The sequence below is a fragment of the Oncorhynchus mykiss genome, chromosome 20, assembly GCF_057628025.1.
Source record: "Oncorhynchus mykiss isolate SJ-2025 chromosome 20, ASM5762802v1, whole genome shotgun sequence".
Lineage (NCBI taxonomy): Eukaryota > Metazoa > Chordata > Actinopteri > Salmoniformes > Salmonidae > Oncorhynchus > Oncorhynchus mykiss.
In genome coordinates this window covers 30,331,773-30,346,368 of record NC_143041.1, presented here as the reverse complement: position 1 = coordinate 30,346,368, position 14,596 = coordinate 30,331,773, and the positions used below count along the sequence as shown (strand labels likewise).

The following is a 14,596-nucleotide window of genomic DNA, read 5'->3' as shown; positions in this document are numbered from 1 at the left end:
TGTTATCTAAATCTGGGCCTTTTCCCTATAATACTGATTTGTATCTCCCCATTCAACTATTGGTGATGTTGAATAGGCCTATGAAGAACAATTCGATTTTTTTTATATATGTTTTATATTTGATAATTATTCATTACAAGATAGCAATTACGTTTATTTTTTACATAAAAAGTATTTACTTTATTTTAAATGCAATGGAAAGTGTCATAAATGACGATAAGACACTAATATATTTCTTTAGGATTTTGGGGAGATACATTTTATAAGGTGATATTGCGGTCTGCCATGAAACCTAGAGAGAAGCCGATTTGCCAAGATACATTATGAGTAAATAAAATATGAACTTATTGATAAGGTCATTGAGAAGGTTGGCTACTTAATCATGTAAACTATCGTTACAAATGAATCCCACTCATTGGTCTTGGAAAAGACAATAGCCTATATAATTGGGTAGGAAAAACATGTCGTTAGTCTAATTAATAGGTCATAATTACGCAGTGTTAATTGTAGGCTAAAGAAATAAATAAAAAATATCTTAAATGCGTATTTTCTTAATATCAAAAATACTCTAAATATCCAATTAATCTGTAGTGAATTATAGGATATATGTAGGTGTTATGAGAGCTCTCCCACAACTTTGACACTGGTTAAACAGTTGAATAAAGTAGCCTATAGGGCACCAAGTTGTCCATGATTTACATGTAAATATCTTTGTTTATATCCTGTATATTGTAATGAAAAAAGGACCATATACTGTAATTAAAGCCCATTCAAAGACAAAAATGCAACAAAGTAATAGAAAATAAGTGTGCTATAAAACTTGGTCCGTTGAACAAGTGTTGCCAGTGAGAGGCACTGGCGGTGCACAACTTTAAAAACAACACAAAAGCACAACTTTTAAAACTTGTCACCAAACAATATTTCACTCTGCACTGATGAATTTGGGAAAGTAGAGGCATAGGTTTATCATAATCTAATAATAATACTACTAACAATAAACCCACTGCTAATAAAAAATAACAATAATAATAATTTAATGTATATTTAATGTATTTATTTAAACATTCACCTGTACCACTCCAGCCCATTCTCGTAGTTGCGGTCGAAGAAGTGCGGTTCGGCTCCCACAGCTCGGATGTCTGGATGCACGCGGAGGAACTCGAGCAGCGCGCGCGTCCCTCCTTTCTTTACACCGATGATCATCGCCTGGGGAAGCTTCTTGGTCCCGTCTCCAAGCGGACTGAGTTTACCTGTACTCCCCGTCTTCACCATAAACCGAGGTGCTAATCTCTTCGAATAAACTATATCACCCAAAGAAGGCTGCATATAATGCGACAGTTCTCGGTTCTTTTCGTTATCACTGTCCACCTGATGTCCCGGTTCGTACAAAACCTGTCCGGTATCAGCATCGTTGAACCGGGAGTACTCGGAGGCGCGTTTAGCGTTGTCGGCGCTCTCGTAGCTCAAGCCCGGCATGGACCCTGTGGTCCATTTCTGTAACAGTCTTTTCCTCCTCAGCGACCTCAAGTCGTGTAGTTCCGAGGCGAAGAAGCCCACGACTTGGCTGGATGCTTTCACCGGCGTGGGCATGCTGCTGCAGCGGTCCGTGAGGCAGTGGAGGAGGTACAGGGAGGTGAGGAGAGAACACAGCATGACCACAAATTTCTTGAAAATGCCTCGGGACAGGGGGTCCGAATAGACTCGGCTAAAAGCCATAACTGTCCTTGGGTCTCCGGTTCAGAAGCCACAGCCATGCTAGGCAGACATTGTCGGGTCTTGCCATTAAGAAATAGAGGGGACAGCTCGTAGGCTACCGGAGCTTGCTCCGCATCCACCAGTGGATTAGACCTTGCACGCGGCTCACTCAAAAATAACCCTCACATGTGTCCCAGCGCTCGAGCTGTTAAAGTCCTTATAATAAATAATATTGTAAGTCTACTTCAACGTCAGAAAACAGTTGAATACGCAGTGCAATTCTAAATGTCAATGGATGGCTCTCTCGCATTAAACCAATAATGTATTGCCAAAACAGCATTGTCAGTACTCTAGCCACGATGAGAATACAACATGTAGACTGTTTGTTGTTTAAAATGACGTTGCATAAATTCAGCACCTTTATTTCATTTTAAACACGTGGCAGTTGTATCAAACTTCTGTATGACTCCAGAGAGGAAGATGGGCATGTCTTAATCAAATTAGAGTGTGTAAACGTTTTGCAAAGGTATGTGAGAGGCATGTCAGGATCCAATGAAATGGCAGTAGGGAGGGAACTTTGTCCCAAACCTGCCTTGCCTGTTGATGGCTGTCACACACACACACACACACACACACACACACACACACACACACACACACACACACACACACACACACACACACACCTGTTTGATTAACTCATTGTTCAAATGTTTCTTAGTAGGATTATATATGTAGTTTACCCTTATTCTGAAGCTAAAATGCTTTTTCACTGAGTCAACCTCAGAGCCATCACTCTCCTTAGATATTCCATTTCCCAACAGTCACACGTAAAGTCAACCCTCTCTCTGCCTCAGGCCACCTAAGAAGATGGCCTCCATTGTAAACATTCTTTCTCTCTGTTTTATAACACAGAGCGGAACAGCAGAAAGTAAAATAATGATAACGGGCACATTATTTCTTTACAAGTGAACAAGAACAGAACCAAATGTTTCACATCTGCTGTCATCCTTTCTGTGTATTAGCATGAGAATGTCAGGGCAGTGCTTCAATGCTGCACAGCTCACTGGTTGAGAAAGAGGACAGAGACCACAGAGGCTTTTATCACATGGCCGTATTGCTACTGCCAGATGTCCCCGTGTTCGGGACACAATACAGGGGGCACCCCACATTTAACAAATCACACCCAATGCCTTTCTACCTCCCTAAAAGACTAGAGGTGATAGGAGGGTTCTCTCCAGCCCTCTGAGCTGCCCAGCAGACCCCCAAGGGTCAAATATTTCACATCGATGGAGGAATGCAACGAGAAAGAGAGTAGAAAGATATGGGTCTCTTAGCTGCATGTCTTACCCAATACAGTTGTTCCTTCCTTAGTCAGGAGTTGAGTCAAGAGTTAGACACACATATTTTGTAGTGATTCATCAGAACAAGCAATCTAGTAGCTTTTCTGAAGTATTAGCGACTTAGTCTATGTGATCCGGGGTGTGTCTGTGTAACAGCCATTTGGAGAATGTTAAATGTTTGTGCAAGGAGTGCAGGGATACACATTTTCTTCAAACACAAAAAACAGCATTTAGAGTTTAATTATACACCCAGACTTTGGTGCTTTAGCAAAAATGTGCAAACAGTCTAGAAGGCATGTAAAAACGAAATCCCACTTTCATCTTCGCCATTTATCCAAATGACTGTACTATGGTTACATCGACGCAGCCTTGTTGGAATCTTGGATGCAGAGTTTAAAGGTAATGCAAAACACAAAGCCGTTTATTACCCTCAGAACAGAATTACACTTTACTTTGCATACTGAATCAATTCTAAGGGCACGGTGAGGCATAGTTAACAATGTCCACAGAGAAGACAAATACCAAAATCATAGAATAATCTGTCCTTGATTGTTGTTGTAAAGTTATATTGAAATATTTTTTCTAGCGCTGTAGATTTGGACAATGTTCCACTCAAATGTACTACGTATTAACAATGAAACCTTGGTTGCTCCAACATTTCCTGGTTCGAATGATTGAATTGGTCAAGTAGTCTGGGTACATAAGGAGACTAGGGGTGTGTCCAAAATGGTACCCTATAGTGCACTACTTTTGGACAAGGGACCATAGGGCTCATGGTCAAAGGTGGTGCACTTAATGGGCCTTGGTCAACAGTAGTGCACTATATAGTGAATAGGGTGCCATTTCAGATGCAGACTGGGCGTCTCAGTACTGCACTTCATTGTCAGACAGCTTTATGCTCTGAGGTTTAGGAACTGTTATTGCTGCAGTTTTCTGGACTTGGAAATTCAAGGCTGTAAAACAGAAATACTAATTTCATCAAAATGCTGGGACTCCCGGGTGAGATTCGGACGTGGTCAGAAGAAGTTTCCCACTATTAGAGGTTATGTTGTGAACTTGTGATACAATATTATTGACACATAGCATCATTTAGTCTGAGGCCAACACAGTACACACATTGTTATATGAATATACTACCATTAAAAACTTTTACAAATGGACAAAGTTGAATTCTGATTTATAATATGTTCCCTGGGGTGAATTATGATTAACATAAAAAACTTTCCCCGCAAGCTCCTTTTTTTCCCTCTCTGGCTGAAACAGAGCAACTCTTTAAAAAACAGAGCAAGCCCTAAAAACGTCACATTTTTATGTGAATTGAAGTGGCATCAGCCACTTAAGAGCTCAATTAAGAGAGTAAGTAAGAGCTAAATAAAAGACAGAGTTAAATGCCACCCAGTGTGCAATGATGTCATACCCTCCTCAGCACCCAGTAAGGAACTACTTTAGATCCTCTGAGTGGTGGTTAAAGCAGACGTGAGTTAAAATACGAGTTGAAATCCAGAGCGATTTACAGTAGTGAGTGCATACAGCTTGTTTTGTACTGGTCCCCCATGGGAATCGAATACACACCTCCGGCATTGCAAGCACCTTGCTCTACCAACTAAGCCACACGGGACATCACAAGCACTGTCAAGCCCAGCTAAAGTATTCAAAATGATTTCAAATAGTACTGGAACCCAGGTCTGGATTAAAATAATATGCTTCAGGGAATAATGAAATCCATCATTCCTGAGACACAACATATTTATGACGTGATATACTACCTGTGTGTCCTCTTGGGCAGGCCTGAGGTGTTGCATAGCTGAATATTGTAGGATTAATTCAATGCTTTTTCTGTAGAGACAGGGAGAAAACGTATTTGGTTGTATATACACAGCTGTGGGCCAGTCATTGAGGTGGTGTTTTTAATATCATCATCCTGGCCTGTAGAGGAGGAAGGGTTCCTATTAAGTAACCACAGAAACACAAATAAATCCAACTCTTAATCAGATGAATGCTCAAGTGAAGTTGGTTGTTCTGCCGTGGATTTCTCTAATGTCTAAACAAACATTTGTATCCGTGAACATTTGAACAATACATCAAAAACAATATTATTAATCTGTAAGTGAGTTATCTTGAAAGTTTGTTAATGTTTGCTGTGTGTGTGTGTGTGGGCGGTCGGCACTAGGCAAGGGAGTATACAGAGGCTACTTGATCAGGAACATTCATTTTTAGATTGGAAGGATATGATGGAGTTCCGTGTCACTACGGCTGTGTTTGTATAACGGGATCCACCCCTTTTTTTTTTAAATCACCTAAAAGGACATACCCAAATCTAACTGCCTGTAGCTCAGGCCCCGAAGAAAGGGTATGTATATTCTTAATACCATTTGAAAGGAGACACTTTGAAGTTTGTGGATATGTGAAAGGAATGTATGAGAATATAACACATCAGATCTGGTAAAAGATAATACAAAGAAAATAACAACCGTTGTTTTGTATTTTTTTGTACCATCATCTTTGAAATGCAAGAGAAAGTCCATAATGTATTATTCCAGCCCAGGTGCAATTTAGATTTTGGCCACTAGATGGCAGCAGTGTATGTGCAAAGTGTTAGACTGATCCAATGAACCATTGCATTTCTGTTCAAAATGTTGTGTCAAGGCTACCCAAATGTGCCTAATTGGTTTATTAATACATTTTCAAGTTCAAAATGATGCACTCTCCTCAAACAATAGCATGGTATTCTTTCACTGTAATAGCTACTGTAAATTGGACAGTGCAGTTAGATTAACAAGAATTTAAGCTTTCTGCCAATATTAGATATGTCTATGTCCTGAGAAGTTTTCTTGTTACTTACAACCTCATGCTAATCGCATTAGCCTACGTTAGTTCAACCGTCCGGTGGGACACCGATCTGTAGAGAGCCTTAATTAAGAGGTTTTAAACAAGCAGCCCATTTCTGATATTTCACTAATTGGTCTTTTGACCAATCAGTTTAGCTCTAAGAAAGATCTGATGTAGAAAGATCTGATGTGGTAAGATCTGATGTGATTGGTAAAAAGACCAATAGTGGTAAAACACATCAGAATTGGGCTGTCTGTGTAAACACAGCCAACTTCCCATGGATACTAAAGGTCCATAGTTCATCAATATTAAGGAGACATTGATAAAGATCTAGAATGTGTAATTTACATGTGTTTGCATGACCTGTATCACAGTGTCACGAATGCCATGAGGAATCAAAATAAATATTTAATGAAGCAAAGTACCCAGCAAACTTTGTCAGATGAATAAGGTTAATTCATTATTCCCAGTGTTCTGATTGGATAATATCTGGAGAATATCTAACTCACTCTTGCTTTTACAAAAACACGCTTTTTCAAATCTAACATTCAAATCTCAGTGTGTCTGGAGTGTGTGCGTGTGTGTCACATTCCTTCCTCTAAGAGGCAGCAGGATGCAGCGAGAGAGAGAGAAAGAGAGAGAGAGAGAGAGAGAAAGAGAGGAGGGTGCGGCTTAGGTAGTCTTTGCAGCACGGAGGGCCTCCATATTTCCAGGAAGCAGGACACGGTTGAAAGACAGGCTGATTTGAGGTGCAGAAGGTTAACAACACATATGGTATATTATATATCAAAACAGGACAACAATCGTCAAAACCAATCTCCAAATGCACGTCCAAACGTCACTGTGACTTTGACTTTACTGTCTCTCTCTGCAAAGTGCGAAACATAAAGACATGAACTTAAAACGTTCTACGTGGGAGTTCCTAGAATATCACTGAAGCTGAATTACAATATTCTAAACAACTAGCCAATACTTAGAATAACAACCTATTACTTAGCCTAATAGCATTGCCCCCAAAACATTCATGATCGAAATGCACAAACCAGGGTGACCCGCCTACGTTTGGCCCCTTGTCAAAAGTAATGTACTATATAGGGAATAGGGTGCCATTTGGGATACATATTAGGTCGAGATAGAGATACAGAGATGATGTAGAGATACAGAGATGACTCTTGTATCATTAGATAGATTGCACTCCTACTTAAACAAATACATCAATAAAAAATGTCCACTCTAAGACTGCTAAATAGCTAATCAAATGCATGGTACTCCCTTTATATTGCCATGTTATTCTTTACTCGTCATTGTTATACGTTCACTGCATATTTATTCCTCGTGTCACTATTTCTTTATATATATATGGTTTTAATCATGAGCTCTCTCATTGTTGAAAAAGGACCCGTAAGTAAGCTTTTCACTGTTAGTCCACACCTGTTGTTTACGAAGCATATGACAAATAACATTTGATTTGATTTTGACCCCACTACTTTATCTGGTAGAGAGAGCCAGAACAGAACATGGCGACACTGGAGGTGATGAGGTGTGGTGGTGGTGAGTGATATCAGATGGATCCTGACGCCTAAATGGCGCTCATTTGATGGCGCTCTCTGATGATGCGTCACATGCTACAGTACTTCATTATAGTGAAGCTGGACAGCGCTCGTGGTTCATTAGAAAGCAATATGTGGAGGTGTGATTGGCCATTTCCTGCAGATAAGTATCTCCTCATACATTTAAAGAAGACAGCCGGGCTAGACTGGGGTAATAATGTTGGGGTAATAATGTTGGGGTAATAATGTTGGTGTAATAATGTTGGGGTAATAATCTAGTTGCTGCCAAACTGAATGTGAATTAAGAATGTTTTTAACAGAGACAGGATTTCTGTGGGATTTCAAGGGCTAGGGACTGACTGAAAACTAGCATATTTTCACGCTGTTTTGTCTCATAGGTAATGAATGAAGCCCAAAAAGGACCCATTTAGGCAGTAGTTTGTTGAATCAGGTGTTTGTCTTCCTAAATGAAATGACTGCATAGCGTCACTGTGGCTCAGGAGTAGTGTTGAATATCGCTGGTCCGGTGGGTAACATAGAGCTACACTATTCATGCTGGGTGAAGATCGTGATGTATGTAAGGTCATTTATGAAATATCATACAATATGTATGGCCGTTGTATTAGTGTTAAGACAGCTGTGTTTCCCAACCAGAACAAAAGTCTAACCCACCATGGACGACATCTTGTGATTAAGCCCCATTACAATAACATTACATTTTGAGAAACATCTTTTCTCTCTTCACTGTTTTCCTATGACCTGCAACAGTGGCCTGAGGTGTTCAGGTGAAGTGTAGCTTTCACTGGTAGGCCTAAACCGAGGTGATAGACCAGTCAATCCCAACCTCTCTGTTGATGACGGACACCTGAGAGTCCAGACAGGCGCCAAGACAAACACACTTCGCAGTCTGTGTGATTATTGTGCCACAGTAAGAATAATTCCCTGTGAAAGCAAAGACGGGAGACTGAGGGAGAAGGGCCGGCTGCTGTCAAGCTGAAGGACTTGAACGTGTCAGGTATGATATATGGGTAGAGGAGAGACCGGGGTCTGGTGCTGCTTTTTCTTTGCAGGCTCACCCACCATCCCCATCCTCCCCCTCTTTCCTCCTTAATGAACAATGTGAGCAGCGTGTTGCCTGGGATAGAGATCTGTTGCTGGACATGGAGGATATTGCCTTACCTCTGGTGAGTGGTCCATTCTGAATCAAATCAATCAAAATCTCAATTTCCATTATAAGAAAAAGGAAAGAAACAGTTATTGCTCTATAAGTGAGAGTATAGGATCAGAAGTCAGTCAGAGGTGTATGGGAAGAGTTTACTTCCCTATACTGTTGCTTTCTTGTATGTCTCTCCAACTTCTGTTAGTCAGAACTGTGTAGAAAGTCTATGAAAATACATTATACTCACTTATTTTTTTCTACCAGACCTTTTTCCTTTTCCTATCTCTCTGTCTCACACTCTGGAGTCGCCTGTGAAATGCAGTAGCTCCTCAGTCAGTCATTCATTCAAGGAGGGCAGGTCTCCAGTTTGAGGGAGAACCTGGAACGCTGGAACAGAAACCCCACTCTGCGAAAACACCTGAGCTCTCTCTGTCTCTGTGGACACACTGAGGTCATGAGAACAGGGTTGATTGGCAGTGTGTGTGTCTGAGTGTGTCTGGGGTGACGTCTGGTGGGATAGCGTTACAACTGGTGTCGTCAGGCTTAAGTCAATTGCTGACTGCTGTAGAGTTCCCTTGTTGCATCCATTCCATATATCACAAGGGAATTTGCCTCCAAGTCCTGTCTAATTCAAATTTGTAAAATTGTTTTGGTTTAAAGGACCTTAAACGGATAGACACATCTAATGAAATAACGTGAGGTGTTTCTAAATATTTTCAAACAGCATGGTTGTATAACTGAAAAAACCTATAACTCCATTACTTAATTACATTAGTGAATGATGTGGCTGTTGATATGTTAGAAGCTGATGTGAAAGAAATTATGTTCCCGGAGGTCATTTTTCATCATCGTCAATTGGGCAATAAACTCACTATCTCTTACTGGCTGATAAGGTTCCCCTCACCATCTTTCATGTTTAAGTGTGAAGCCCGCAAACCCCTTGCCTCTTGAATCCCACTCACAATATTTACACCCCGGAGGATCCGGCCTGGTCATTCGGAAACTATGTAATGAAGACTATTTGTTAAGGTCATCATCTGTGGTCTGGACATAAGCTTAGCCTTCATTTATTTACGTACTGCTAGAGACACCAGAAGTCGAATTCAATCTCTGCCTTCAATGAATGACTTGTTAATATCATACGGAGCGTGAAAGATACCTTGTTAGCCACAGTGCATAATCAAAGGGCAGTGACAGACTATTCCAGCTATATGTCTGTGAGGTTGAATGGGGCTGCAACGGGTAGAATATCTGTAGTCTTGTTGATTGTCTCTGTGGCCAAGATACTGTCCAAGATGTCCCACTCCAACCAGGCTTTGAACAATGAACACATTATCACCCGTCAAAGACAAATCCCTAAGCAAATACTTACATTGTATGCTAGAAGGAAGTGTGTAAATTCATTTTTATAGCATCCACTCTACTGTACGTGTACATCTTACAGGTATATAAATCTCCTCTGTAATTGCCGCTCAGACACCAATAGGGGTAATTTCGACAAGCGCAACTGTCTCAAGCAGTAATCCTGACTATATAACAAGTGGTTTGAGTTATACTGTAGACTAGATACTGTACCTCCAGTAGGCTGGGATAAGAAAGAGGCATAATTTACCCTGCCAGCCTCAACTTGCGTGTCATTACAGGAGATGAAAGCCACTTGACACTGCATTGTCATTTACAGTACATTCCCCAGTACAGTGCTGATGGGTCTCCTAGTGACTCATAGGCCACAAGGGGAAACTGTTTGGTAAACGCATAAACATTTAGACAGGGCTGTCTCCATTGAAATGTGGTGGTTGGCAGATTGATTTCTAATAATGTGTTCTTATTGTTTTTAATGTAATTTCACATTCTGATCATACTGCATTAGTTTTGGTGCTTTATGTTTGTGTGCTGAATGTAAGATAAATGCTGTGGGTGTGTATTTGATTGTTTTAATTTAATGTTAATCCCTTATTGGCTTTGAATTGATCATAAAGGAACAGTTTCTTGAAGTTCAAGAATGCAAAAAAAAGTATTAATGGCCGGCATCCAAACCACTAATAAATGAATCCATAAAAAACAATCTTTCAATCCAACAGCGAGGCCATTTGAATGGTTTCATTTGAGTGGTAAGACTACTGCTTCTCTTTGTGTCTGTATTCATTTTTTCCGCTGAGAAGTAATCACAATACAAAGTAAATAATGACAGTCTTACTTGACACTTAAAAACTCAACATTCTGCCCACCTTCTAAACTCCATGTAATTCTGCCCACCTTCTAAACTCCATGTAATTCTGCCCACCTTCTAAACTCCATGGAATTCTAACCACCTTCTAAACTCCATGTAATTCTGCCCACCTTCTAAACTCCATGGAATTCTGCCCACCTTCTAAACTCCATGGAATTCTGCCCACCTTCTAAACTCCATGGAATTCTGCCTACCTTCTAAACTCCATGGAATTCTGCCCACCTTCTAAACTCCATGTAATTCTGCCCACCTTCTAAACTCCATGGAATTCTGCCCACCTTCTAAACTCCATGGAATTCTGCCCACCTTCTAAACTCCATGGAATTCTGCCTACCTTCTAAACTCCATGGAATTCTGCCCACCTTCTAAACTCCATGTAATTCTGCCCACCTTCTAAACTCCATGTAATTCTGCCCACCTTCTAAACTCCATGTAATTCTGCCCACCTTCTAAACTCCATGGAATTCTGCCCACCTTCTAAACTCCATGGAATTCTGCCCACCTTCTAAACTCCATGGAATTCTAACCACCTTCTAAACTCCATGGAATTCTGCCCACTTTCTAAACTCCATGGAATTCTGCCCACCTTCTAAACTCCATGGAATTCTAACCACCTTCTAAACTCCATGGAATTCTAACCACCTTCTAAACTCCATGGAATTCTAACCACCTTCTAAACTCCATGGAATTCTAACCACCTTCTAAACTCCATGGAATTCTAACCACCTTCTAAACTCCATGGAATTCTAACCACCTTCTAAACCTTGGAATTCTGCCCACCTAAACTCCATGGAATTCTGCCCACCTTCCTTCTGTTCAGGAGACCTTGCAGAGAGTCAGATGGACATCGTAGAGGGTCGGGGTGTGACTGCTAAACATATTAACGGATGGTATTCCCTGTGCCTGCAGAGCATGAAGTGAGGACACCAGGACATGGAAACACACACACACACACTGTACACACACACAGACACACACACTGCATTACTCAGGCCCTAGTCCACTAGACAGATGTGCCTCCTGACTATAGAAACAGCCTCCACATCTGGACTAGCAGTTAGGTGTGTAGAGGTTTCCCAGGACCCCTCTATGCCCCAACCCTGTTGTCCCCTCCACCTCCGTACACACACACACACACACACACACACACACACACACACACACACACACACACACACACACACACACACACACACATACCCCCATGCATGCACATACACAAGCACATACACACAACACCACACTCATGTGTGCCTGCCCTGCTTTTTCCATTCTCTGCCCGACATGGCAAACGTTATACATTCCACACACACACCTCACCATAAAGCTCCTCACTGAAAAATATATCCCTTCTCTCTCTGATGAGCTGCCAGGAGTAGAGGCAAATGGGAATACAACATGGAATCATAACCCACCACCTCATATCAGTGCTACCTCCCACGAGACAAGAGGGTGATACAATGTGAGTCTGGCCAAGGTGGTATAACTCTAACTCCCTTCTACATGTAATGAGAATGAGGAATGCAGATGTCCTCTGACGTGATACAGGGTTCCTCTCTCTTGGAGAGTGCTAATTACTGGAATTATTTAGTTTTGAGTCCCATATGGCACCCTATTCCGTATATACTGTAGTGTACTAATTTTGTACCAAGACAGTTCCTTCTCTTAATTGGCTTCTCTCTTTGGAGATAACCACCTTGCTACATCAGTTCATGTGCAGGAGTAACCATACTCCTTACAGTCTACAGATGTGGCCCACAAATCTTTTTTTCTGCAGTTGTTAATTGCTACCCAGGAACCCAGGAGGAAGAGAGATTGCATCCCAAATGGCACCGTATCACATATATAGTGCACTACCTTTGACCAAGACCCCATAGGGCTCTGGTCAAAAGTAGTGCACTATAAAGGGAATAGGGTGCCATTTGGGATGCACTTCTCTATTTTACATAGAGACCGAAAAGCTATCATTTAATGAGAAAAAAATGTCACTTTCCCTGAGCTGAACCCTATTGGTTCTGTCTGTGACTGTGTTAGTTGAACATTCCCCCCCACCACCCACCATCAACCCAGCACCCTGTCAATGCCACCTCGTTTTGATGTTCAGATAGGTCCTTGCACCTCGGCCGCCGCAATATGACACAACTAATGTAGACCAGGTCTTTAATGACACCCAGGAATATATTACCCAGCCAGGACATAATAATAATGGAGAAGCATCAATCAAAGAGGACCTGTGCATACATTGTGTAATAAACCTTATCTCCTCCTGACACAGGCAGTCTGTGACTGCCTCAGCCTGCCATGGAAAGGGAGAAGGAGAAGGAGTTCGGCTGAATTCCAAAGGGCACCTTATTCCCTATGTAGTGCACTACTTTTGACCAGAGCCCTAGGAGCCCTATGGGTCCTGGTCAAAAGTAGTGAGTAGGGTGCCATTTGGGACAGTGGCTCTGTGTGCTGTGGAGGCTCTGCTGCCTGCCTGCCATTGCAGCCCCAGTTAGCAGTGTATAAATATGCTGTTTAAGAGTCAATGACATTTTAATAAGGTAAAGCTGACAGCTAGCTCAGACTAGGGCTCTCACAAACACCCAGGTTTCAGAAAGACCTTGGCTTCGAAAAACAGGCTAGGAATAATACATGTGTGTAGAATGGTGGATTTAAGAACAATGATATTGTTTCTCTTTGAATATCTATGCCCCCTCCAGTGTTCACACACTCAAACATACACATACCCTCCAAACTGTCAGCCATAGACTGTTTACCCCCCCCTAACCCCTCCTAAATATTTTCCAAACAGGCGTTAACTGGGTTCAGCTGCGAAGCTGTTCTGGCTCTCATCTCCACTTTCCATATTATTTAGAAAGAGGCCTTCTTGTTGCATGTTTCTTTTCTTGTTCTGCTGACTGTTCTCACCAGCCACCAGCCACCTCTCAAAGTCCTCATTGTGCTCTTGAATGGCAGGGTGATGTCATTGGCTCCGGAACACCTGGGAAATCCTTGAGCTTATGATGTCAGAGTCTGTTTGGACAAGGCTTTTCATAGACTGTCTCCCAAATGGCACTCCATTCCCTATATACTGCACTACTTTTAACCAGAGGTCTATTCCCTATATACTGCACTATTTTTGACCAGAGCCCAATGGACCATATGTACTACACAGGGAATAGGGTGCCATTTGGGACACACCTGGCTGCTTGGCGGGGAGCCTGCGTCAGACAGACTGGTAGAGGACCTGTTTGTTAGCTGTGATTAATGGTGGCACCAGCTGGGCATAGCCTACTGTATGGGTACTAGTGTTAGATTACGTCCCAAATGTCACCCTATTCCCTACATAGTGCACTACTTTTGACCAAAGCTCATAGGGCTTTGGTCAAAAGTAGTGCACTACATAGGGTGCCATTTGGGATGCAGTTTTAGGTTAGAGAGCCAGAGACAGCAATGTTTAAAAGTACTGAAGTTGTTATCCACCCAATGGTTGAGTTAATGGAGCCCTATGTCACTACAGTAGCTGCCACTTTATGGTGTTGTAGACGTTCATCATCTGTATTCCGTGTTGGTTAACTCAATCAGTAACACACCAGTTATTATGACTCTACAATACAATTCAAGTGATCATTAGATTCCACTGTGGACCCCTGTAAATCATCCACCCATGTCTGTGTTTCCATTCCATGATGTCAATCAAATGTAATGGCTACTGTCACTGGGTTGGAGGCAGCCAGACAAGGATTAAGTCTTATTTTTTTTATTTAACTAGTCAAGCCAGTTAAGAACAAATTCTTATTTTCAATGA

General features: G+C 41.6%; 1 protein-coding gene across 1 annotated transcript in view; it reads right to left on the bottom strand.

Annotated features, from left to right (window-relative positions):
- Positions 1-4,673, bottom strand: part of si:ch211-216b21.2 (heparan sulfate glucosamine 3-O-sulfotransferase 3A1) — a 50,118-nt gene extending 45,445 nt beyond the window's left edge. The window contains exon 1 of the mRNA XM_021576254.3: positions 1,070-4,673. Coding sequence (XP_021431929.3) covers positions 1,070-1,716 — 647 coding nt within the window. The 5' untranslated portion in view covers positions 1,717-4,673. The remainder of the gene's footprint in view (positions 1-1,069) is intronic.
- Between the last annotated feature and the right edge of the window lie 9,923 nt (positions 4,674-14,596).